The sequence below is a fragment of the Tachyglossus aculeatus genome, chromosome 15 (assembly GCF_015852505.1).
Source record: "Tachyglossus aculeatus isolate mTacAcu1 chromosome 15, mTacAcu1.pri, whole genome shotgun sequence".
NCBI classification, from domain to species: domain Eukaryota; kingdom Metazoa; phylum Chordata; class Mammalia; order Monotremata; family Tachyglossidae; genus Tachyglossus; species Tachyglossus aculeatus.
The window spans coordinates 4,309,418-4,328,388 of NC_052080.1; the positions used below are offsets into that span (position 1 = coordinate 4,309,418).

At 43.8% G+C, this 18,971-nt stretch overlaps 1 protein-coding gene across 3 annotated transcripts in view; it reads left to right on the forward strand.

Annotated features, from left to right (window-relative positions):
• The window catches only part of RPS6KA3 (ribosomal protein S6 kinase A3), an 81,736-nt gene extending 71,835 nt beyond the window's left edge, over positions 1–9,901 (forward strand). For 2 of the 3 annotated variants that reach the window (XM_038757181.1, XM_038757182.1), the window contains 6 exons: positions 1,454–1,612; positions 3,702–3,863; positions 4,088–4,164; positions 5,913–6,030; positions 7,409–7,549; positions 9,124–9,246. In XM_038757181.1, coding sequence (XP_038613109.1) covers positions 1,454–1,612; positions 3,702–3,863; positions 4,088–4,164; positions 5,913–6,030; positions 7,409–7,549; positions 9,124–9,246 — 780 coding nt within the window. Of the gene's footprint in view, positions 1–1,453; positions 1,613–3,701; positions 3,864–4,087; positions 4,165–5,912; positions 6,031–7,408; positions 7,550–9,123 lie in introns of all 3 variants that reach the window. The other variant, XM_038757180.1, reaches the window with a different exon arrangement.
• Positions 9,902–18,971: the final 9,070 nt, after the last annotated feature.

The following is an 18,971-nucleotide window of genomic DNA, read 5'->3' on the forward strand; positions in this document are numbered from 1 at the left end:
CTGTGCAGAGCACTGTACTAAGCGCTTGGGAGCACTGGGGTAGATATAAGGTAATCAGGTTGTCCCACGTGGGGCTCACAGTCTTAATCCCCATTTTGTAGATGAGGGAACTGAAGCACAGAGAAGTGACGTGACTTGCCCCAAGTCACACAGCTGAGAAGTGGCAGAGGCGGGATTAGAACCCACGACCTCTGACTCCCAAGTCCGTGTCCTTTCCACTAAGCCACGCTGCTTCTGTGTGTTACCGAAAGGGCTTGTGGAAGGGTCGTGAAGGAAAGACGGTCGCAAGGGAGGAGGTGGGGTACTCATATCCACGTGAGGAACAGGGGAGGGAAAAGAGAGAGAAAACTCAACAATTCTTTTCAGGGTTGTAGTACGGACGTTTCTTTAATTCCCTCTCAGAAGTCTTTGTACCATTTTTCAAAGAAATTCTCACAAGTATTTTTCCAAGGGTTAAAAATGTCAGTCGGTTGTATTTATTAGGCACTTACCGTGTGCTTGGAGAGTACAATATAACAGACACGTTCCTTTCCCACAGTGAGGTTACAGTCTAGAGGGAGAGACAGCTACTGATATAAATAAATAAATGACAGATCTGTACATAAGTTATTTTAGACTGTGAGCCCACTGTTGGGTAGGGACTGTCTCTATATGTTGCCAACTTGTGCTTCCCAAGCGCTTAGTACAGTGCTGTGCACACAGTAAGCGCTCAGTAAATACGATTGATTGATTGCTGTGGAGCTGGGAAGGAGGATGAATAAAGGGAGCAAGTCAGGGTGACACAGAACGAAGTGGGAGAAAAAGAAAAGGTGTCCTTAGGGCAGGGATTGCTCCTACCATCTCTACTTTATCAGACTCTGCCCGGCGCTTAATACAGTGCTCTGCACCCAGAAAGCGCTCAGTAAATACTACTGGTGGATTGAGTGATCTTGCTATATTTTATGTGCTTGGTAAAACTGTCCTTTGAATATGAATTTAGTTCCAAGTCCATTAGAGCTATGGTAATGTGAAATCATCATCATCATCATCAATCGTATTTATTGAGCGCTTACTGTGTGCAGAGCACTGTACTAAGCGCTTGGGAAGTACAAGTTGGCAACATGTAGAGACAGTCCCTACCCAACAGTGGGCTCACAGTCTAAAAGGGGGAGATCATCTCCATTGAAGTTCATCCCAGCTATTGTCTTCCTTCATAAGACAACTCCTTGAAACCGTTCAAAATTATTCCCTCCGCTGTAGATTTTTCCACAGTGGAGATCCTAATTTGTAACGATCCCTATGTCGGGAACCTTTTTGATACCGGTTTTTCATATTAATCATTGTTATTGTAATCCCATTTCAAGTCATTTTTTTCTTTGGCGTGGATCTGTGGTATTCCACTAAAACGCTTAAGCTGTTAGAGGTTGTCTCACGCTATTCTCGCAATAGAATTTCTTTTTCTTGTAATTTGCAGGTGTACGATGATGGAAAATATGTATATGTGGTAACAGAGCTTATGAAAGGAGGTGAGCTGCTGGATAAAATTCTGAGACAGAAATTTTTCTCCGAAAGAGAAGCCAGTGCCGTGCTGTTCACAATAACGAAGACTGTGGAGTATCTTCATGCACAAGGGGTAGGTTTCAAAGAATGTTTTTTATCTCTGATGGCATCTATAACATGGGTAATATTATTTTTTGTTTTGTGGGTTTTTTAATGGTATTTGTTAAGCACTGTGTACCACATGAGCACTGGGATAGATACAGGGTAATCAGGTTGGACACAGTCCTTGTCCCACATGGGGCTCGTAGTCTTAATCCCCATTTTACAGATGAGGGGCCTAAGGCACAGTGCAGTTAAGTTCCTCGCCAAGGTCACCCAGCAGGCAAGTGGCGGAGGCTGGATTCGAACCCAGGCCCTTCTGACTCTCAGGCTCATGTTTGAGCCACTAGCTCACACTGCATTTGTTTGTGACTAAAATTATGAACCCAAAGGTGAATTCTGCAAAGTGTGGCCACCCGTCTAGCATTTATTGATGAAATAAATGAAAAAAAAAAAAAAACTGGGGGTAATAAGGGTGACCCATTCCATCTAGATAGGTACTTTAAAATAACTTTTTCTCTTTGGAAAGGAGTCAGGCTTCTAATCCCTGCACATAGTAAGCGCTCAATAAATACGATTGATGATGATAATCCCAAAATGAAAATTTAAGCCTTCATTTCTCAGCAACCCGTGGTATTTTTTTTTAATTCCTCATAGGCCCATGCTTACAGTCATCACTGAAATATGTCTGGCATCTAGTTAGACCAGTTATTCCCTAAATAATAATAATAATAATAATAATGGTATTTGTTAAGCGCTTACTATGTGCAAAGCACTGTTCTAAGCGCTGGGGGGCTACAGGGTGATCAGGTTGTCCCACAGGGGGCTCACAGTCTTAATCCCCATTTTACAGATGAGGGAACTGAGGCCCAGAAAAGTTAAGTGACTTGCCCAAAGTCACACAGCCGACAAGTGGCGGAGCCGGGTTTTGAAAGAAATGTGGATTTTATGCAATTTTAAAATAAATTATTTAAATTATTTTTTTCTTCCTTTTTTTTTAAATAATACCGGAGGAAACATGAATTTCTCTCCAGTTGGAGAGAATTAGAAAAGGAGACAGCAGTTGTTTTTTAGGTTCTGTTAGAAACAGAAGTAAAAAGAAGCAGCGTGGCTCAGTGGAAAGAGCCCGGGCTTTGGAGTCAGAGGTCATGGGTTCAAATCCCGGCTCCGCCACTTGTCATCTGTGTGACTTTGGGCAAGTCACTTAACTTCTCTGGGCCTCAATTACCTCATCTGGAAAATGGGGATTAAGACTGTGAGCCCCCCGTGGGACAACCTGATCACCTTGTAACCTCCCCAGTGCTTAGAACTGTGCTTTGCACATAGTAAGCACTTAATAAATGCCATTATATTATTATTATTATTATTATTATTATTGTTATTATTATTAAAAAGAAAAATTAGAAATTTGTTTAAAAAAAGTTTCTGTCTGGCTACAATTCAATGCCATTTTGTCCATCTTATTTTTTTCATTTCCTTTATTGTATTTAAGTGCTTTGTGCCCAGCAGCTTCCTAAGCGCTGGGGTAGATAGAAGCTAATCAGGTTAGACACAGCCCCTTTCCCACTGGGAGGGAGTGTTTATTATAGTTTAGCAGCCAAGTGTGTTATAACTGTTAAATTTTTACCGTCAAAAATGTCTGGTATTCACTGCAGGCTTGATACGGGCAGGGAACATACTTGCTAATTCTCCTCTATTGTTGTCTCCCAAGCGCTCAGTGAAGTGCTCAGCCTTCCCAGACTGAGCCCCTTCCTTCCTCTCCCCCTCGTCCCCCTCTCCATCCCCCCCATCTTACCTCCTTCCCTTCCCCACAGCACCTGTATATATGTTTGTACATATTTATTACTCTATTTTACCTGTACATATCTATTCTATTTATTTTATTTTGTTAGTATGTTTGGTTTTGTTCTCTGTCTCCCCCTTTTAGACTGTGAGCCCACTGTTGGGTAGGGACTGTCTCTATATGTTGCCAATTTGTACTTCCCAAGCGCTTAGTACAGCGCCCTGCACACAGTAAGCGCTCAATAAATACGATTGATGATGATGATGATGCTCTGCACACAGTAAGCACTCACTAAATACCATTGATTGATTGATTAGCCTTATATTTTGCTTTCCCTTAGGTGGTGCATAGAGACCTGAAGCCTAGCAACATCCTTTACGTCGATGAGTCCGGTAACCCGGAGTCTATTCGCATCTGTGACTTCGGCTTTGCAAAGCAGCTAAGAGCAGAAAATGGTCTTCTGATGACTCCGTGCTATACCGCAAATTTCGTTGCTCCAGAGGTAGTAGCGAGCTCCGTGCCTCTGACTCATTTCAATAACTCTGCATTGCTTGTTCCCAGCAACACAAAAAAAAATACTTCATACTGTCCTTCCGCAGCTCGGAAATGGATTTGAGAATGGAATGATTTTGCTCTTTTCGAAATGGGAGTAGATCAGTGGCATTATAGAAATGTATGTACTTACTATGAATGACTGGAAATAACACAGAACATTGCTGTGCACAGGTTTTAAAAAGACAAGGCTACGATGCTGCTTGTGATATATGGAGTCTTGGTGTCCTCCTCTATACAATGCTCACTGGGTGAGTTCATATTCCGGCTTTTCTAAGCGTATCTTCCCCTTTTCCTGATTTTCCGTTTTCCATCATTAACCTCCTTCACCGTGTTTTACAATCAGCTGGGATATTTTGAGTGTTCCACCTAGAAACTAGAAAGCAGTGACGCGTAATGCTTATACTCCTGCAAATTGCAAAGTAGATTCACTTCTGAAACGACACTTGTTTTTACCGTGCATTTCGGCAAAGAGACTGCCAGGAAACTGGGTCTTGTTCTTTGCGTTATAACCTGCTGGGGTGTTGAAATCAATCAGTCGTATTTATTGGGCGCTTACTGTGACCGGAGCACTGTACTAAGCCCTTGGGAGAGCACGGTACAACAGAATTAGCAGAAATGTTCCCTGATTCCAAGAGCTTACAGAAACATTTTGTGTGCGTAGTGTCAGACTGGGACTACTTTTCGTTAATGATGCAAGACTCCAATTTCCTTGGGATCAGGGAACGTGTTGCTTCGGAGTCAGGTCATGGGTTCAAATCCCAGCTCCTCCAATTCTCAGCCGTGTGACTTTGGGCAAGTCACTTAACTTCTCTGGGCCTCAGTTACCTCATCTGTAAAATGGGAATTAAGACTGTGAGCCCCCTGTGGGACAACCTGATGGCCTTGTAACCTCCCCAGCGCTTAGATCACTGCTTTGCGCATAGGAAGCGCGTAATAAATGCCATCATTATTATTATTACTATCTTGTCGTACTCTCCCAGGCACTTAGTACAGTGCTCTGCATACAGTTAGCGCTCAGTAAATACCATTAGTTGATGAAGAACACCAGCCACTGTGTCGTAGAGTTGGACGTGTTAATCTTAGCTGATGTCGCTTCTCCAGCTAGTCCAATTCACAAGGATATTGATGGTTTTCAGTGACGGGCCACATTCATATTTTAACCTTTTATTCTGCCTTTTATTTTCCATATTTCTTGTCTTTTCATTACTGTTAATTACCTGACCTCTAAAAGAATGGCTTTTATACAGAGTTCTTCATGAGTGTATTATGTATCAGAGTATTTAGCGTTAGGCAATGCATTACTAATCTTGTGGGAAGAAATAGGTCAGGATGTCCTTGCATGCTGTGAAATGACGTTTGCTTTTCCAAGAACGCGGTGCCTTTAAGAGGGATGAGCTAAAGCCCATAGATTGTCCTTGTGAATGTCTTCCTTTTTCTGTAAATTATTATTTTTATGAGGACACCTTTTTATAAGGTGTAGTAATGCTGTTATTTGTTTAGTTTTCTTTTGGGGGATTTTTCTTGGTATTTTAGTAAAATGAGCTAAAGTAAATGAACGGACATTAGTTAGCCAGACCATTCAGTCACTGTTATTCTCAGTGTTAGCCTTTCAAAGTAAACTGTTTCATTCATGAGCCATGGTTTCATAAAGACCTTCAGACTCTCCCCATTCTGCTTTTTGGCTTTCCGGCTCTTAACACGAGGGATATTTTGGAAACAGCCGAACTTTGAAGGAGCTGCTTATTTTGAAAGCCAAATGATTTCATCTGGGCAAGAACTATGTATGCCGGTGTATAGGATTTAAAAAGCAGCTTTCCTTGAAAGACGTAAAAAGAATCTCATCCCACAATTTGCACTCAACTTACCACCCAGGGGACATTTTATTTTCATCTTGGTGGGAAGTGTATATTAATAATATTAATTGTGATAGCAAGCAAGACCCATAAAGCTTGCCTTTGTGACATCATTCCGTTAACATTTTGATTGTGTTGATCAGCTACACTCCTTTCGCCAATGGTCCAGACGACACCCCAGAAGAAATTCTGGCACGAATAGGCAGTGGGAAATTCTCCCTCAGCGGTGGTTACTGGAATACAGTTTCGGACACGGCAAAGGCAAGTGTCTTTCCGCATTTTTAGCTTATGCTACAAGTCAGAAAGAGAGCAGAGAAAGTGGTGGGTCATCTTATCTTTTCTCACTTCTGGATCACGTAACTGGGACCTGTCTTGGTACGATACGAAGTTTTTCATTTAGAGAAGCAGCGTGGCTCAGTGGAAGGAGCCCGGGCTTGGGAGGCCGAGGTCATGGGTTCTAATCCCGGCTCTGCCGCCTGTCAGCTGTGTGACTTTTGGCAAGTCACTTAACTTGGACCTCATCTGTAAAATGTGAATTAAGACTGTGAGCCCCACATGGTACAACCTGATAACTTTGTATCTACCCCAGCGCTTAGAACAGTGATTGGCACATAGAAAGCGCTTAACAAATGCTGTCATTATTATTATTATTATTATTATTATTATTATTATTATTATTATTATTCTGCTGTCCTCTAAAAAGAGGAGATGTATCGAAAATGAGTTGGCAAACTTTCTCATGTGCAGTCGTCCATTTTCACTGACTTCCCCAAAACTCAGGCTGTCTCTCGGGTTCCTGAGACCCCTGGGAATTGCAGGCTCTCGACCGGGGCGCTGCTAGTAGACCATGCCTCCCTCAGGATCTGGGTTCTAATCCTGGCTCTGCCGCTTGTCTGCTGGGTGACCTTGGGGAAGTCGCTTCTCTGTGCCTCATTTACCTCATCTGTAAAATGGGGGTGAAGACTGTGAGCCCCAAGTGGGACTTGGACTGTGTCCAACCTGATTAGTTTATGTCTTACCCCAACATTCAGTACAGTGCTTGGCACATAGTAAGTGCTTAACCAGTACAATAAAAAAAAGAGGGGAGACAGTAGAGAGAGACCCAGATGAAGCAGAGGAAGAGGTGACAAAGGGAAACAATCAATCAAGCATGTTCATTGAGTGATTACTAAGTGCAGAGCACTGTACTGAGCTCTTGGGAGAGTACAGTACAACCGAATTAGCAGGCACGTTCCCTGCCCATAACGAGCTGACAGTCTGGAGGAGATGAGACGCATCCAAAGAAGACCAAGGTTTTACAGCGACTGGGGAAGGAGGAATAAAGCACTAGAGAGGGAGAGGAGGAGGGTGACATGGAGAAGGATTCATTCAGTCGTATTTATTGAGCGCTTACTGTGGGCAGAGCACTGTAGTAAGCGCTTGGGAAGTACAAGTTGGCAACATATAGTGACGGTCCCTACCCAAGAGTGGGCTCACAGACAGTCTAGAAGGATGGAAAAAGGACAGAGGAATAGGCGAAATAACGGATCAGCCCAGTCCAGGGGATGACCAGGTTATTTTTCGTAGTGTGTAACAGCCTGCAGGTGTGAGTGTATCCAGTAACGAGGAGCAATTGTTTTTTTTTCTTTTCCAAATACAGGAACTAGTTTCAAAGATGCTTCATGTCGATCCCCATCAGAGACTGACAGCTGCCCAGGTGCTCCGACATCCCTGGATTGTTCACTGGGATCAGCTGCCTCAGTATCAGCTCAACAGACAGGACGCGCCACATCTGGTTAAGGTAAATGACGTCGTGGAGGTCCGAGTTAGCCAGGCGGTTGAGAAGCAGCGTGGCCCCGTGGATGGAGCCCAGGCCCGGGAGACTCAGGGACCTGGGTTCTAATTCCGGCTCCGCCACTTGTCTGCCCCGTGACGGCGGGCGAGTCCCTTGGCTTCTCTGCGCCTCAGCCACCTCATCTGGAAAATGAAGATTGAGACTGAGAAGCAGGGTGGCCTAGGGGATGGAGTATGGGCCTGGGATTCCCAAAGATCCGTGTTCTAAAGCCGGCTCCACCACTTGTCTGCCCGTGACCTCGGGCAAGTCACTCCTCTGTGCCTCAGTTACCTCATCTGCAAAATGGAAATCAAGAGCGGGAGCCCCATGTGTGACGGGGACTGTGTGCAACCTGATTAGCTTGGATCCACCCCTGCGCCTAGTACAGTGCCTGGCCCATTAACAAATACCATAAAAAAAAGAGGGGGGGGTGGCCGCTGTTGGGTAGGGACCGTCTCTATATGTTGCCGACTTGTACTTCCCAAGCGCTTAGTACAGTGCTCTGCACACAGTAAGTGCTCAATAGATACGATTGAATGAATGAACGGCAATTTTGTGGACCTGTTTCCACCCACCTTCACTTTCTCCCTGTTTGTGGGTTTGCTTTATGTAGCCTCGTACTCCCACTTCTCTCTACCCCGCCAATTTCCAATTATAAACCGAACTGGCAACTCTCTTGAAGGCAGTCGTAGTAGAGACCACGGTTCTGTTTCCTGTCGTAGAGCTGGAAGTTAGCTGGAAATAAATATATTAAATAATATAATAAATAAATAAATATTGTCGATGAAAATGCAGATGAGTAGGAAAATAACCATTTGTTAGCTTTGAAGTTGACTGTTGTTGTCATCGGGTATCGATCGCCTTACCAAAGCTCCCTCCCCACCCTTGGGAAACAGCGTGGCCTAACTGATAGAGCCATATCCTCTGGACCCTGAGCTCTTTGTGGGCAAGGAACGAGTCTGCTAATTCTGCTTTATGATACTCTCCCAAGTGCTTAGTACAGCGCTCTGCATGCAGTAAGCGCTCAATAAATACCATTGACCGACAGATGCTCGTTGGGAACGGGGACCGTGTCTTGCCAACTCTGTTGTACTCTCACAGGCGCTTAATACAGTGCCCCGCAAAGAGTGAGCCCTCAAATACCACCGATGATGATGTTGCCCGATGTCTATCGATGCTATTGATGCTTGTCTACTTGTTTTGCTGTGTGTCTCCCCCTTCTAGACTGTGAGCCCGTTGTTGGGTAGGGATTGTCTCTATCTGTTGCCGAATTGTACTTCCCAAGCGCTCTGCACAAAGTAAGCGCTCAATAAATACGATTCAATGAATGAGTAAATCATCATCATCATCATCAATCGTATTTATGGAGCGCTCACTATGTGCAGAGCACCGTCCTAAGCGCTTGGGAAGTACAGATTGGAAGTAAATCAAGTCGAATGGCCACGGACGGTCCGTCCTCCGTCCACGCTTCCCGTCAAAACGGGGAAGGGATTTCTCCCGGGCGGTTTTTCGTTCTGACCGTCTTTCTCTCCCGCCTTCAGGGGGCCATGGCAGCCACGTACTCTGCTCTGAACCGCAATCAGTCACCGGTTTTAGAGCCCGTAGGCCGCTCGACCCTTGCTCAGCGACGAGGTATCAAGAAGATCACCTCCACGGCCCTGTGAAGTGACCTCAGCCGGATCCCCCGTTGCCACGGCGTCCGACGTCAGCACAAATCACGGCAACAGGTAGCACATCCCGGAGCGATCCCCGCAAGCACACTCCGCCCCAGCTGGCTCCCAGGCTGCTGCTGCTCTTGTCTCGTCTCGTCTCGCTTTCGGTGATCGTTGGCCAAGCTCCTGACTCCTCCCGGAGCCGCGGACGGAGTGGGAAGCGGAATCGCGATGAAGAGGGACGGTCACCGAAATCATCTAGAACGGTCACGAGCACCACCTCTGTCATTTAAAAAAACAAAAACAAAAAAAAAAATACACTGAATAAAGCACTCGGCGCCGTATAGCATTATTTTTCTAGGGAGTATTTCTCGCCTCCGAAAACGTTCCTCGTCAGCTTTAGGAGTGGACCGTTTATGTTAAGCACTTAGCTTAAACAATCCGTTTAGAATAGCACTGTCGACTCTGTGCCATCCAACATTTTGTATGTTTTTGTAAACAGTTCACATACAGTACATTTCTGTACTATTTTCTTTAATGTATACATGCCTTGTTTGACTTGGAGTTTATTAATCAATCTGGCAATTAAATCTGGTTGGACAGTTCTGAGACAGCCTGATTGTTGAACAGCTATTGAATGTAATATGATGAAAATGTAATCACCTTCTCCAAGTCTTTTTTGTTTTTTTTGTGTTGGTTTTTTTGTTTTTCTTCATCCCCCTCTTTTCCCCTCACTGATTGTAATCCTTGAAACTCCAACCCAGAGATCCATTACGGAAGGGAGGATCTTCGCTCTGCAATACCATGCTTGTGTGGCAGAATCAAGATTGAAGCTAAAAAACAAGGCTCTCCCTTTGATAACTGTCTTTTCCTTATCTACTTCAATAAGGATTGCATCAATGCACTTTTTCACCCGAAGTAATTCTTTTCATCGTTTTTTAATTTTGCTTGCAGTTGGGTATTCTAAGTGATGTCACAGGTGATGGGGCAGGTTTTTGCGAAAATAGGATCGTCATCATCAGTTAAATATTTATCGAATAGCCATTGGACAGAAAACGTACTTAATACAGAATCGCTTACCAGGTGCTATCTCGAAATGAATGCAATATCAGTGACTGAGCACCAGATTCGGTCAGTTTTCGATGTCAGGATGCGGGGTTGGAGAAGGATTTTGGTCACCCCGGACGGCCCCACTGTTCCTCCTAATTCTTCTACTTTGAATTTACTGAATCAGGTAGGATGCACCTGGCAACTTGTGTGTTGTAAAGTCCCCCGGGCCCCTGAAATTGTTTATGTGGAATTCGGCTGCTCAAACAATCCAGATCGTCGCGACGGGTGGAACTGGTGGAGAAATCGCGGCCTGTGTGCGCCTAAGTCTGGCCTTCTCCGCAGATCTTTGCCACTCTGGGCAGCAGGTCATCCTGTGCACGTAATTTGCAGGACACAAAAATTCCCTGTTCTACCTAGCTGCTGCCTTTCTGCTCTTCGGTCGTTATTCCTAATGAAGTTTTGGGAAAGGTACTTTAGTGAGGAAGAAGGTAACTTCCGAATGTGCTGGGACAGGTCTCTTTTTCTTAGCCACGCACTAAAGCCAAATGCATCCGGAACGATCTCTTGCCGGGAGTTTGAAGTTTTCTGGAGTAGCAAAGAGGAAATCTGATGTGGTCGAAATGTGTTTTTTTGGGCCTCTGAATTGGACACCTGGGCCTTTAACCGGTGGAAGAGATTTGGGGTCAGGAGATGTAAAGTAGAAAAGTGCGCGAATAGCTTCTGTTTGTAAAAAGGGGAAATTGATGCCTTTGCAGAGGAACAGACGGTGCTTGTCTCCAGCGTCTTTTGAGAACTGGGAAGAGGGAGTTGACGCAGAAGGAGGAGTTTCAGCCGAATAAGAGGAGGCGGGTGGTTGCTGAATGTCGGAAGTCACGGAGGTCCAGGGTGATTAAACATCAGGCGAGATTGAAAACCGACTAGGATGTCCATGTGGAAAGATGGAAAGGAAACTGGACCCCCTAAGGGTCGGAGGAGAGAGCGTCTTGTTCAGAGGTTTTTTGTGTTTTTTTTAATGGCATTTATTAAGCGCTTACTATGTGCCAAGCACTGTTCTAAGCGCTGGGGAGTTTACAAGGCGATCAGGTTGTCCCACAGGGGGCTTAGTCTTCATCCCCATTTTACAGATGAGGTAACTGAGGCCCAGAGAAGTGAAGTGTGTTGCCCAAAGTCACACAGCTGACAAGTGGCGGAGTCAGGATTTGAACCCATGACCTCCGACACCACAGCCCGGGCTCTTTCCACTGAGCCACGCTGCTTTCCTAGGTAGTAGCATCTAAGGGACTTTGAAGACCCCCTCCCCACCGAACCCCGCCTCCCCGGCAAAACTTGCCCGTTCTCTGTTAATCGAGTGGATCTACAACCGAGAGCCCTCGAATGGCATCATTTTAAAATGACGTTTTATTCAAAAAAAGAAATGTCTTTTAGCAGTCCTACCACGGCTCAGCTAGCTACAGTGCAGAATGGCTCTCAGCGGTCAGCTTCCCATCGCGTGAGCGGGGGCTGGTGCCTTCTGAGTTCGTGTGGCAAATGGGCAAATTAATCAATCTGGCAATTAAATCTGGTTGGACAGTTCACCATGTTCTCTAAAGGCCCTAAAGGAAGAGTCCAAACCCGGGGGGCTGACGAGTCTTGTTTGGTTACAGCGGATTGCTTCCGAACAAAACCTGGGAGAAGGGCGTTTTTGCTAAAGAGCCGTTCCGTGGGCACGGAAGCTCCACTTTTCCAACGTGGTGGTTTGCCGAGGCCTGCCCTCGGCCGGAGGAACAAGCGGTGGTTTCAGAGAAGTTTCCGTCTCTCGTTACGTGTCAGAAGTCCTGTTCTTCCGGCCTTTTGTGTTGGCGACGTTGTCTAGGACGGGGCCGTCTGGTCTCGTCACGGCCGTTCAGGCTTCTCGGAATCCACTTAGGAGGTTCAGACGCGCTTCCGAATGCTTCCTTTTGGTTTAATAAGGTCCTGTTAAGCATTCCCACAACAGGAGGCCTTGGAGACGGAAGACGCCTTAACAAGCATCTGCTCTTTATGTCCGCGATGGCAGCGTGTATTTTACGACGCCCGGCGTCCTAAAGGTTATTGTTTTCAAGTGATGACAAGAGGCGCGTTGTGCATCGTTTCGGCTTTCCTTGGGTGACCCTAAGTATTCCCGGCCTCGTTTCATTGCTCTGACTAGGTAGTCGGATCTAGTCATGGCTAGTCTCCAACTCGATCTGGTGCCTTTCCCAGAAAGTCTTAAGCCGTGAGATTTGCCAGGGCGGGGGAACTCCGGTCGACTAGCTCGAGGTTATAGTACACACGCTGACTCTCTCCTAAAATCAGATTTGTGGCTAGGGAAGCGAGACAGTATCGCCACCGTGGTAAAAAGAGTAGTCCTCCGTCTACTTCTAGGGTGCTTATAATTTGCTAGCCTCCTTCCAGGAGGGTCTGTGGAGCTGTGATAATGAAGGAATATGAATGAGGATTTTTTGGAAACTGTGGAACTCTACAGATCTACCCGCGTAACCACTGTCTTTCCTTTTCCCGGGTCTGAGGGGTGTTCCTGACCACGTAAACCTGCCAGAAGGAACTCGATCCTCTTCAGGTCCACCCTTTCTCGAAGCCACCGTTTTCTGTCAAGTAAAAATGGGTTTGATTGCTTCCCGCTATGCATCTCGGAGAACTCATCGGCTAACGGGTCGAGCGTTCTTCCTTACGTCTCCTTCCATTTGGACCCCCCTCCCCCTGTGTTTTCTTTTCATTTGTCTTTCACCCGTTGGGGCAAAGACAGACCGAGGGTTGGGTTGAGCCTATCTTCTACCTCGCAGGCGTTTTTTCTTCATCGCTTGGCCACACACGCTCACAGGACGGGACGGACTGTCGATTTTCAGGTTAATGACTCCCAGGTCGGTTACCGAGGTGTGAGACCGTGATGAGCGGAGGACAGTGGAAGAGGGATAAAGCGCCTCAAGCAAAAGTCTTCACGGCCAGTACTAAGCGTATAACAGACCGAAGAAATGAATCCGGCTAGAACAATCCTCTCGAAATAGATTAGAATTGTATCTAGGCAGGTGAAGATTTTTACTTCTATTATAATCACTATAATCCCGAACGAAACGTAAGCTGATTTTTTTTTCCAACGGAAGTATTTAAAATGGAACATTTTAAAGTGCGACAAGAGCGTATAGATCTGTTTGATTTTGTTTTTATAAATGGGTATCGTCTAAAAGCTCGGCTTTTATATTATTAAATAAGCTTCGAGGTTTCCTTGGGAAGCTTAGACGATTAAGGAATAATGAGGTTTTGCTCAGAAACGATGTACAGTTATTAGCTTTATCTCTTAACTCTTAACCTAATCAAAGGGAAGCTGTGGACGTGAGGGGTGTAATTATTTTGCAGTCCTTGGCAAAGCTGGGGGAGCGGGCGGGGGGAGTCTACTTGAACTGTTTTTTAAAAAAAAAGGCAAAAAAAAAATCACAGATAAATATTTTTCTACTCTTGTGTATGATCATACTTTATACTACTTTCCTCAGTGTCGCCTGCCAGGGAGTCAAAGGCAAATGTGACGTAACTTAATATGTATTGTACCATTTGTCGGATGGTTAAAATTGGCACCAGCTGCCGTGAAATGCCAGTAAGATGACAAAGATTATCAATGAGTACTTCAGATGATTGTGTTATCCTTAGTTAGATCGAGGAGGGTTTGTTTTTTTTTTTTTGTCTTTTGCAATCATACTACCACTGTGTATCCTCCATTTCAGATGTAACCGTGAAGTCCGTTGCCTGTTCTGCTGCCCTGGAGCAGGTTTTGTAATCTTCAAAAGAAATGGAAATTTATACAATGAATAAACTTTCAAACAGATTTAATGCCCTTTTTTATCAGATTACCTTGAACTCCTTGATCATTGAGTTCATCATCATCGATCGTATTTATTGAGCGCTTACTGTGTGCAGAGCACTGTACTAAGCGCTTGGGAAGTCCAAGTTGGCAACATATAGAGATGGTCCCTACCCAACAGCGGGCTCACAGTCTAAAAGGGGGAGACAGAGAACAAAACCAAACATACTAACAAAATAAAATAAATAGAATAGATATGTACAAGTATCCCCTGGATATCCCTGGAGTTCCCCTGGATATCCTCCTAACGGTCTACCTTGTTTAGGTAATGAACTTGGCCAATACAACCGGTCAATCAATCAATCAATCGGATTTATTGAGCGCTTACTGTGTGCAGAGCACTGTACTAAACGCTTGGGAAGTCCAAGTTGGCAACATATAGAGACGGTCAATCAATCAATCAATCAATTGTATTGAGCGCTTACTATGTGCAGAGCACTGTACTAAACGCTTGGGAAGTCCAAGTTGGCAACATATAGAGACGGTCAATCAATCAATCAATCAATTGTATTGAGCGCTTACTATGTGCAGAGCACTGTACTAAACGCTTGGGAAGTCCAAGTTGGCAACATATAGAGACGGTCCCTACCCAACAGCGGGCTCACAGTCTAGAAGGACAAGGACTGTTTCTAATTTTATTGAATGAAGTTCATAAAGTGATTCCTTCATGATTCATTCTTCTTCGTATTAGGTGTTCCCATTCATTCAGCTGTATTTATTATGAATAATAATGGCATTTATTAAGCACTTACTATGTGCAAAGCACCGTTCTAAGCGCCGGGGAGGTTACAAAGTGATCAGGTTGTCCCACGGGGGGCTCACAGTCTTTATCCCCATTTTACAGATGAGGGAACTGAGGCCCAGAGAAGTGAAGTGACTTGCCCAAAGTCACACAGTTGACAATGGGTGGAGCCGGGATTTGAACCCATGAACTCTGACTCCAAAGCCCGGGCTCTTTCCACTGAGCCAAGCTGCTTCTCTGATACCATTATTGAGCGCTTGTTGTGTCCAAAGCACTGCGCTAAGCGCCTCGGAGGAGAGTACAATAGAACAAGAAACACAATACCAGCGTACAGCAAGCTTCCCACGCATTATTAAGGACTCTCCACGCGAATTTGGTTAACAACAAAATCACTAAGGAGCATCAAATGTGTTTACACCCTGGATACATCACACACTTAAATGTGCATCATTTGATAGCCGTGAAATTTATTTTGATTTTTCTACCAAGACCACCGTGCCCAAACAATCCCACTTCCCTCTGTGTTGCACTTTATCGCTTTCGTCTTCACAAAAGCCGTACTCCTTCCTTCTTCCTCAGCGGATAAAGAACATTGCGGTCTCTCGCTTTCCAATCTGAAAACAAACATAGAGTAGGAATTATTAATGCAGAAGTGACCTGCGCCTTTTGCCGCCCATCATTAAAATCGATCAAAGGATTGGAAACGTTCTGGGAGTCGGAAGGCCTGGGTTCTAATCCTGCCTCATCCCGCTGAACTCAGGCATGCCATTTGCCTTCTTGGTGCCTCAGTTTCCTCAACTGCTTCTCTTAGATTGGGCGCCACGTGTGGGACAGGGATCTTGTCCAACCTTATATCTACCCCAGCGCTTAATGCAGAGTATGCGCTTAATAAATACCATTAAATACCAATAAATACCATAAATACTCCAGCTTGGAAGGCTGGAGTAAATGATGGTGGCCCAAAGGAAAGATAAAAGGGTTTTTCACACGATTCCCCCTCCTAATTTAATTGAAACAGTATCTGACAGATTTGTGATAGAATAGCATTGAACTGGAAGTCATTCGTCCTTTTATTGTCATATTTATTGAGTGCTTACTGTGTACAGAGCATTCATTCATTCAATTGTATTTATTGAGCGCTTACTGTGTACAGAGCACTGTACTAAGCGCTTGGAAAGTACAATTCAGCAACAGAGACGCTGACAGAAGCTTTGGTTTGGGAAGTTGGCACATTTCTATTGTAAACCTTTAGTTTGCAGAATACTCGGGGGATTTTGTCGACTAAATTAATTTGATCACTCAGTTGCCCACTTTGCTAAATCCAAGCGCTTAGTACAGTGCTTAATGAATGAATGAATTGGTGGACACCAGGGCAAGGATACACCTTTTAAATGGTTGCTAATGAGTGATTTTGGTCATAAACGGTATCAGATTTTGACCTGAATCTGAAAAACTGCGATTCCCACTTATTTCAAATACTGCAGAGAAGATGTTATTGAAAACTATTGTCTCTTCTAGTCACTAAGCTCGTCACGGGCAGGGAAAGTGACTGCTAATTCTGTTGTATTGTGCTCTTCCAAGCGCTTAGTACAGTGCTCTGCACACAGTAAGCGCTCAGTAAATACGATTGATTGATGACTGATTGATTGCTCTGCATTAAGCATATCAGGAGCTGACGTAGATAGAAGATAATCACATCAGACGGTCTCTGTCCCCCAATCTAAGGGGGAAGAACAACAGATATTTTACCCCTATTTGACAGACAAGGGAAGGGAGGCACAAAGAAGTTAAGTGACTTGCCCAGGGTCACACATGAGTCCCTGTCCTACATGGGGCTCACAGTCTTAATCCCCCTTTCGACAGATGAGGCAACTGAGGCACAGAGAAGTCAAGTGATTTGCCCAACGTCACCCAGCAGACAAGTGGCAGCGTAGGGATTAGAACCCACATCCTCTGACTCTCGAGTACCCAAAAGGTACAAATTCAAGGGCATGGACGACACAGAAGGGAGAAGGAAGAGCCTTAAATAATATATATCGATATATTAATATATAATTAATATAATTATATTATTAATAATTGATAATAATTAATAAGTATCAATTATATTAATAATTATATTGATAATATGATATTATGTGTTATATTATATATTGTATGATAGACATAATGTAATATTAATTATATAAATTATTGATGTGTTAATATATTAATATATGAATGTATATCATATATATAATAATGATGGTATTTGTTAAGCGTTCACTACGTGCCAAGTACTGTTAGCATGAACAGCTCGATTTCGCTAATAAAAAGCCTTTCATTTCTCTTTGAGTCAACTCAGGCGAAGTTGGAATGATGTTGGATTGGAATGAAGTTGGAATGATGGCGAATACATTTTAGAAATTGGCCATTAAGAGTAGTTGACGTTTGGTATTTTGAGAAAATACAAAATCAAGCTAAATCCGCTTGATGAGACCAAGCAGCAAGCTTTCATTCTCCAAGGGAAGAGCTAAGGCATATGGATGCTGGTATTGAGTAATAAGAATTATAATTGAGTAATATAATATATAATTTATATATATTATATGATCATTATGATTGAGTAATGTAATATATAATTGATATATTATCTATAATAATTATAATTGAGTGATATAATATATGATTGATATATTATATAATAATTATAATTGAGTAATATAATATATAATTGATATATGCTATATATAATAATTATAATTGAGTAATATAATATGTAATTGATATATATATAATCTAATACCATGTATTGTGCTAAACACTGGATTCAGGATAATCAGATTGGACACAGTACGGGACCCACGTGGGGCTCATAGTATAATAATCTCCACACGGTAAGGGCTCAATAAATACGATTGAATGAATGAATGTTGGTATTTATTAAGCGCTCACTATGTGCCAAGCACTGTTCTGCCCTGCCCCGCACACAATACTATTGCTTATTTCAATAATTAACTTTCTCAACACTTGTCAGCTGTGTGACTTTGGGCAAATCACTTCCCTTCTCTGTGCCTCAGTTACCTCATCGGTAAAATGGGGATTAAGACTGTGAGGCCCCGGTGGGACAACCTGATAATCTGTATCTACCCCAGCGCTTAGACAGTGCTTGGCACATAGTAAGCACTTCACAAATACCATTATTATTATTATTATTTTTATTATTATTATTATTATTATTATTATTATGAGCAAATGGGGTTGGACAAAGTCTCTGACAGACGATTGAATGAATGAATGAACCGTCTCTATACGTTGCCAACTTGTACTTCCCAAGTGCTTAGTACAGTGTTCTGCACACAGTAAGCGCTTAATAAATACGATTGAATGAATGAATGAAGGAACCGTCTCTATATGTTGTCAACTTGTACTTCCCAAGCGCTTAGTACAGTGCTCTGAACGCAGGAAGTGCTCAATAAATACGATTGAAGGAATGAAGGAACCATCTCTACATGTGGCCACCTTGTACTTCCCAAGCGCTTAGTACAGTGCTCTGCACACAGTAAGCGCTCAATAAATACGGTTGAATGAATGAATGAAGTAATCGTCTCTCTATGTTGCCAACTTGTCCTTCCCAAGTGCTTGGTCCAGTGCTCTGCCCACAGTAAGCGCTCAATAAATACGATTGAATGAATGAATAAAAACGACTGAAGGAATGAATGAAGGAAGGAAGGAAGGAACAGTCTCTATGTGTTGCCAACTTGGACTTCCCAAGCGCTTAGTACAGTGCTCTGCATGCAGTAAGCGCTCAATAAATACGATTGAATGAATGAAAACACCATCTCTGTGGCCACCTTGTACTTCCCAAGCGCTTAGTCCAGTGCTCTGCACATAGTAAGCGCTCAATAAATACGATTGAATGAAGGAACCGTCTATGTTGCCAACTTGTCCTTCCCAAGCGCTTAGTCCAGTGCTCTGCCCACAGTAAGCGCTCAATAAATACGATTGAATGAATGAATAACTAGGACTGAAAAAATGAATGAAGGAACCATCTCTATGTGTTGCCAACTTGTAGTTCCCGAGCGCTTAGTACAGTGC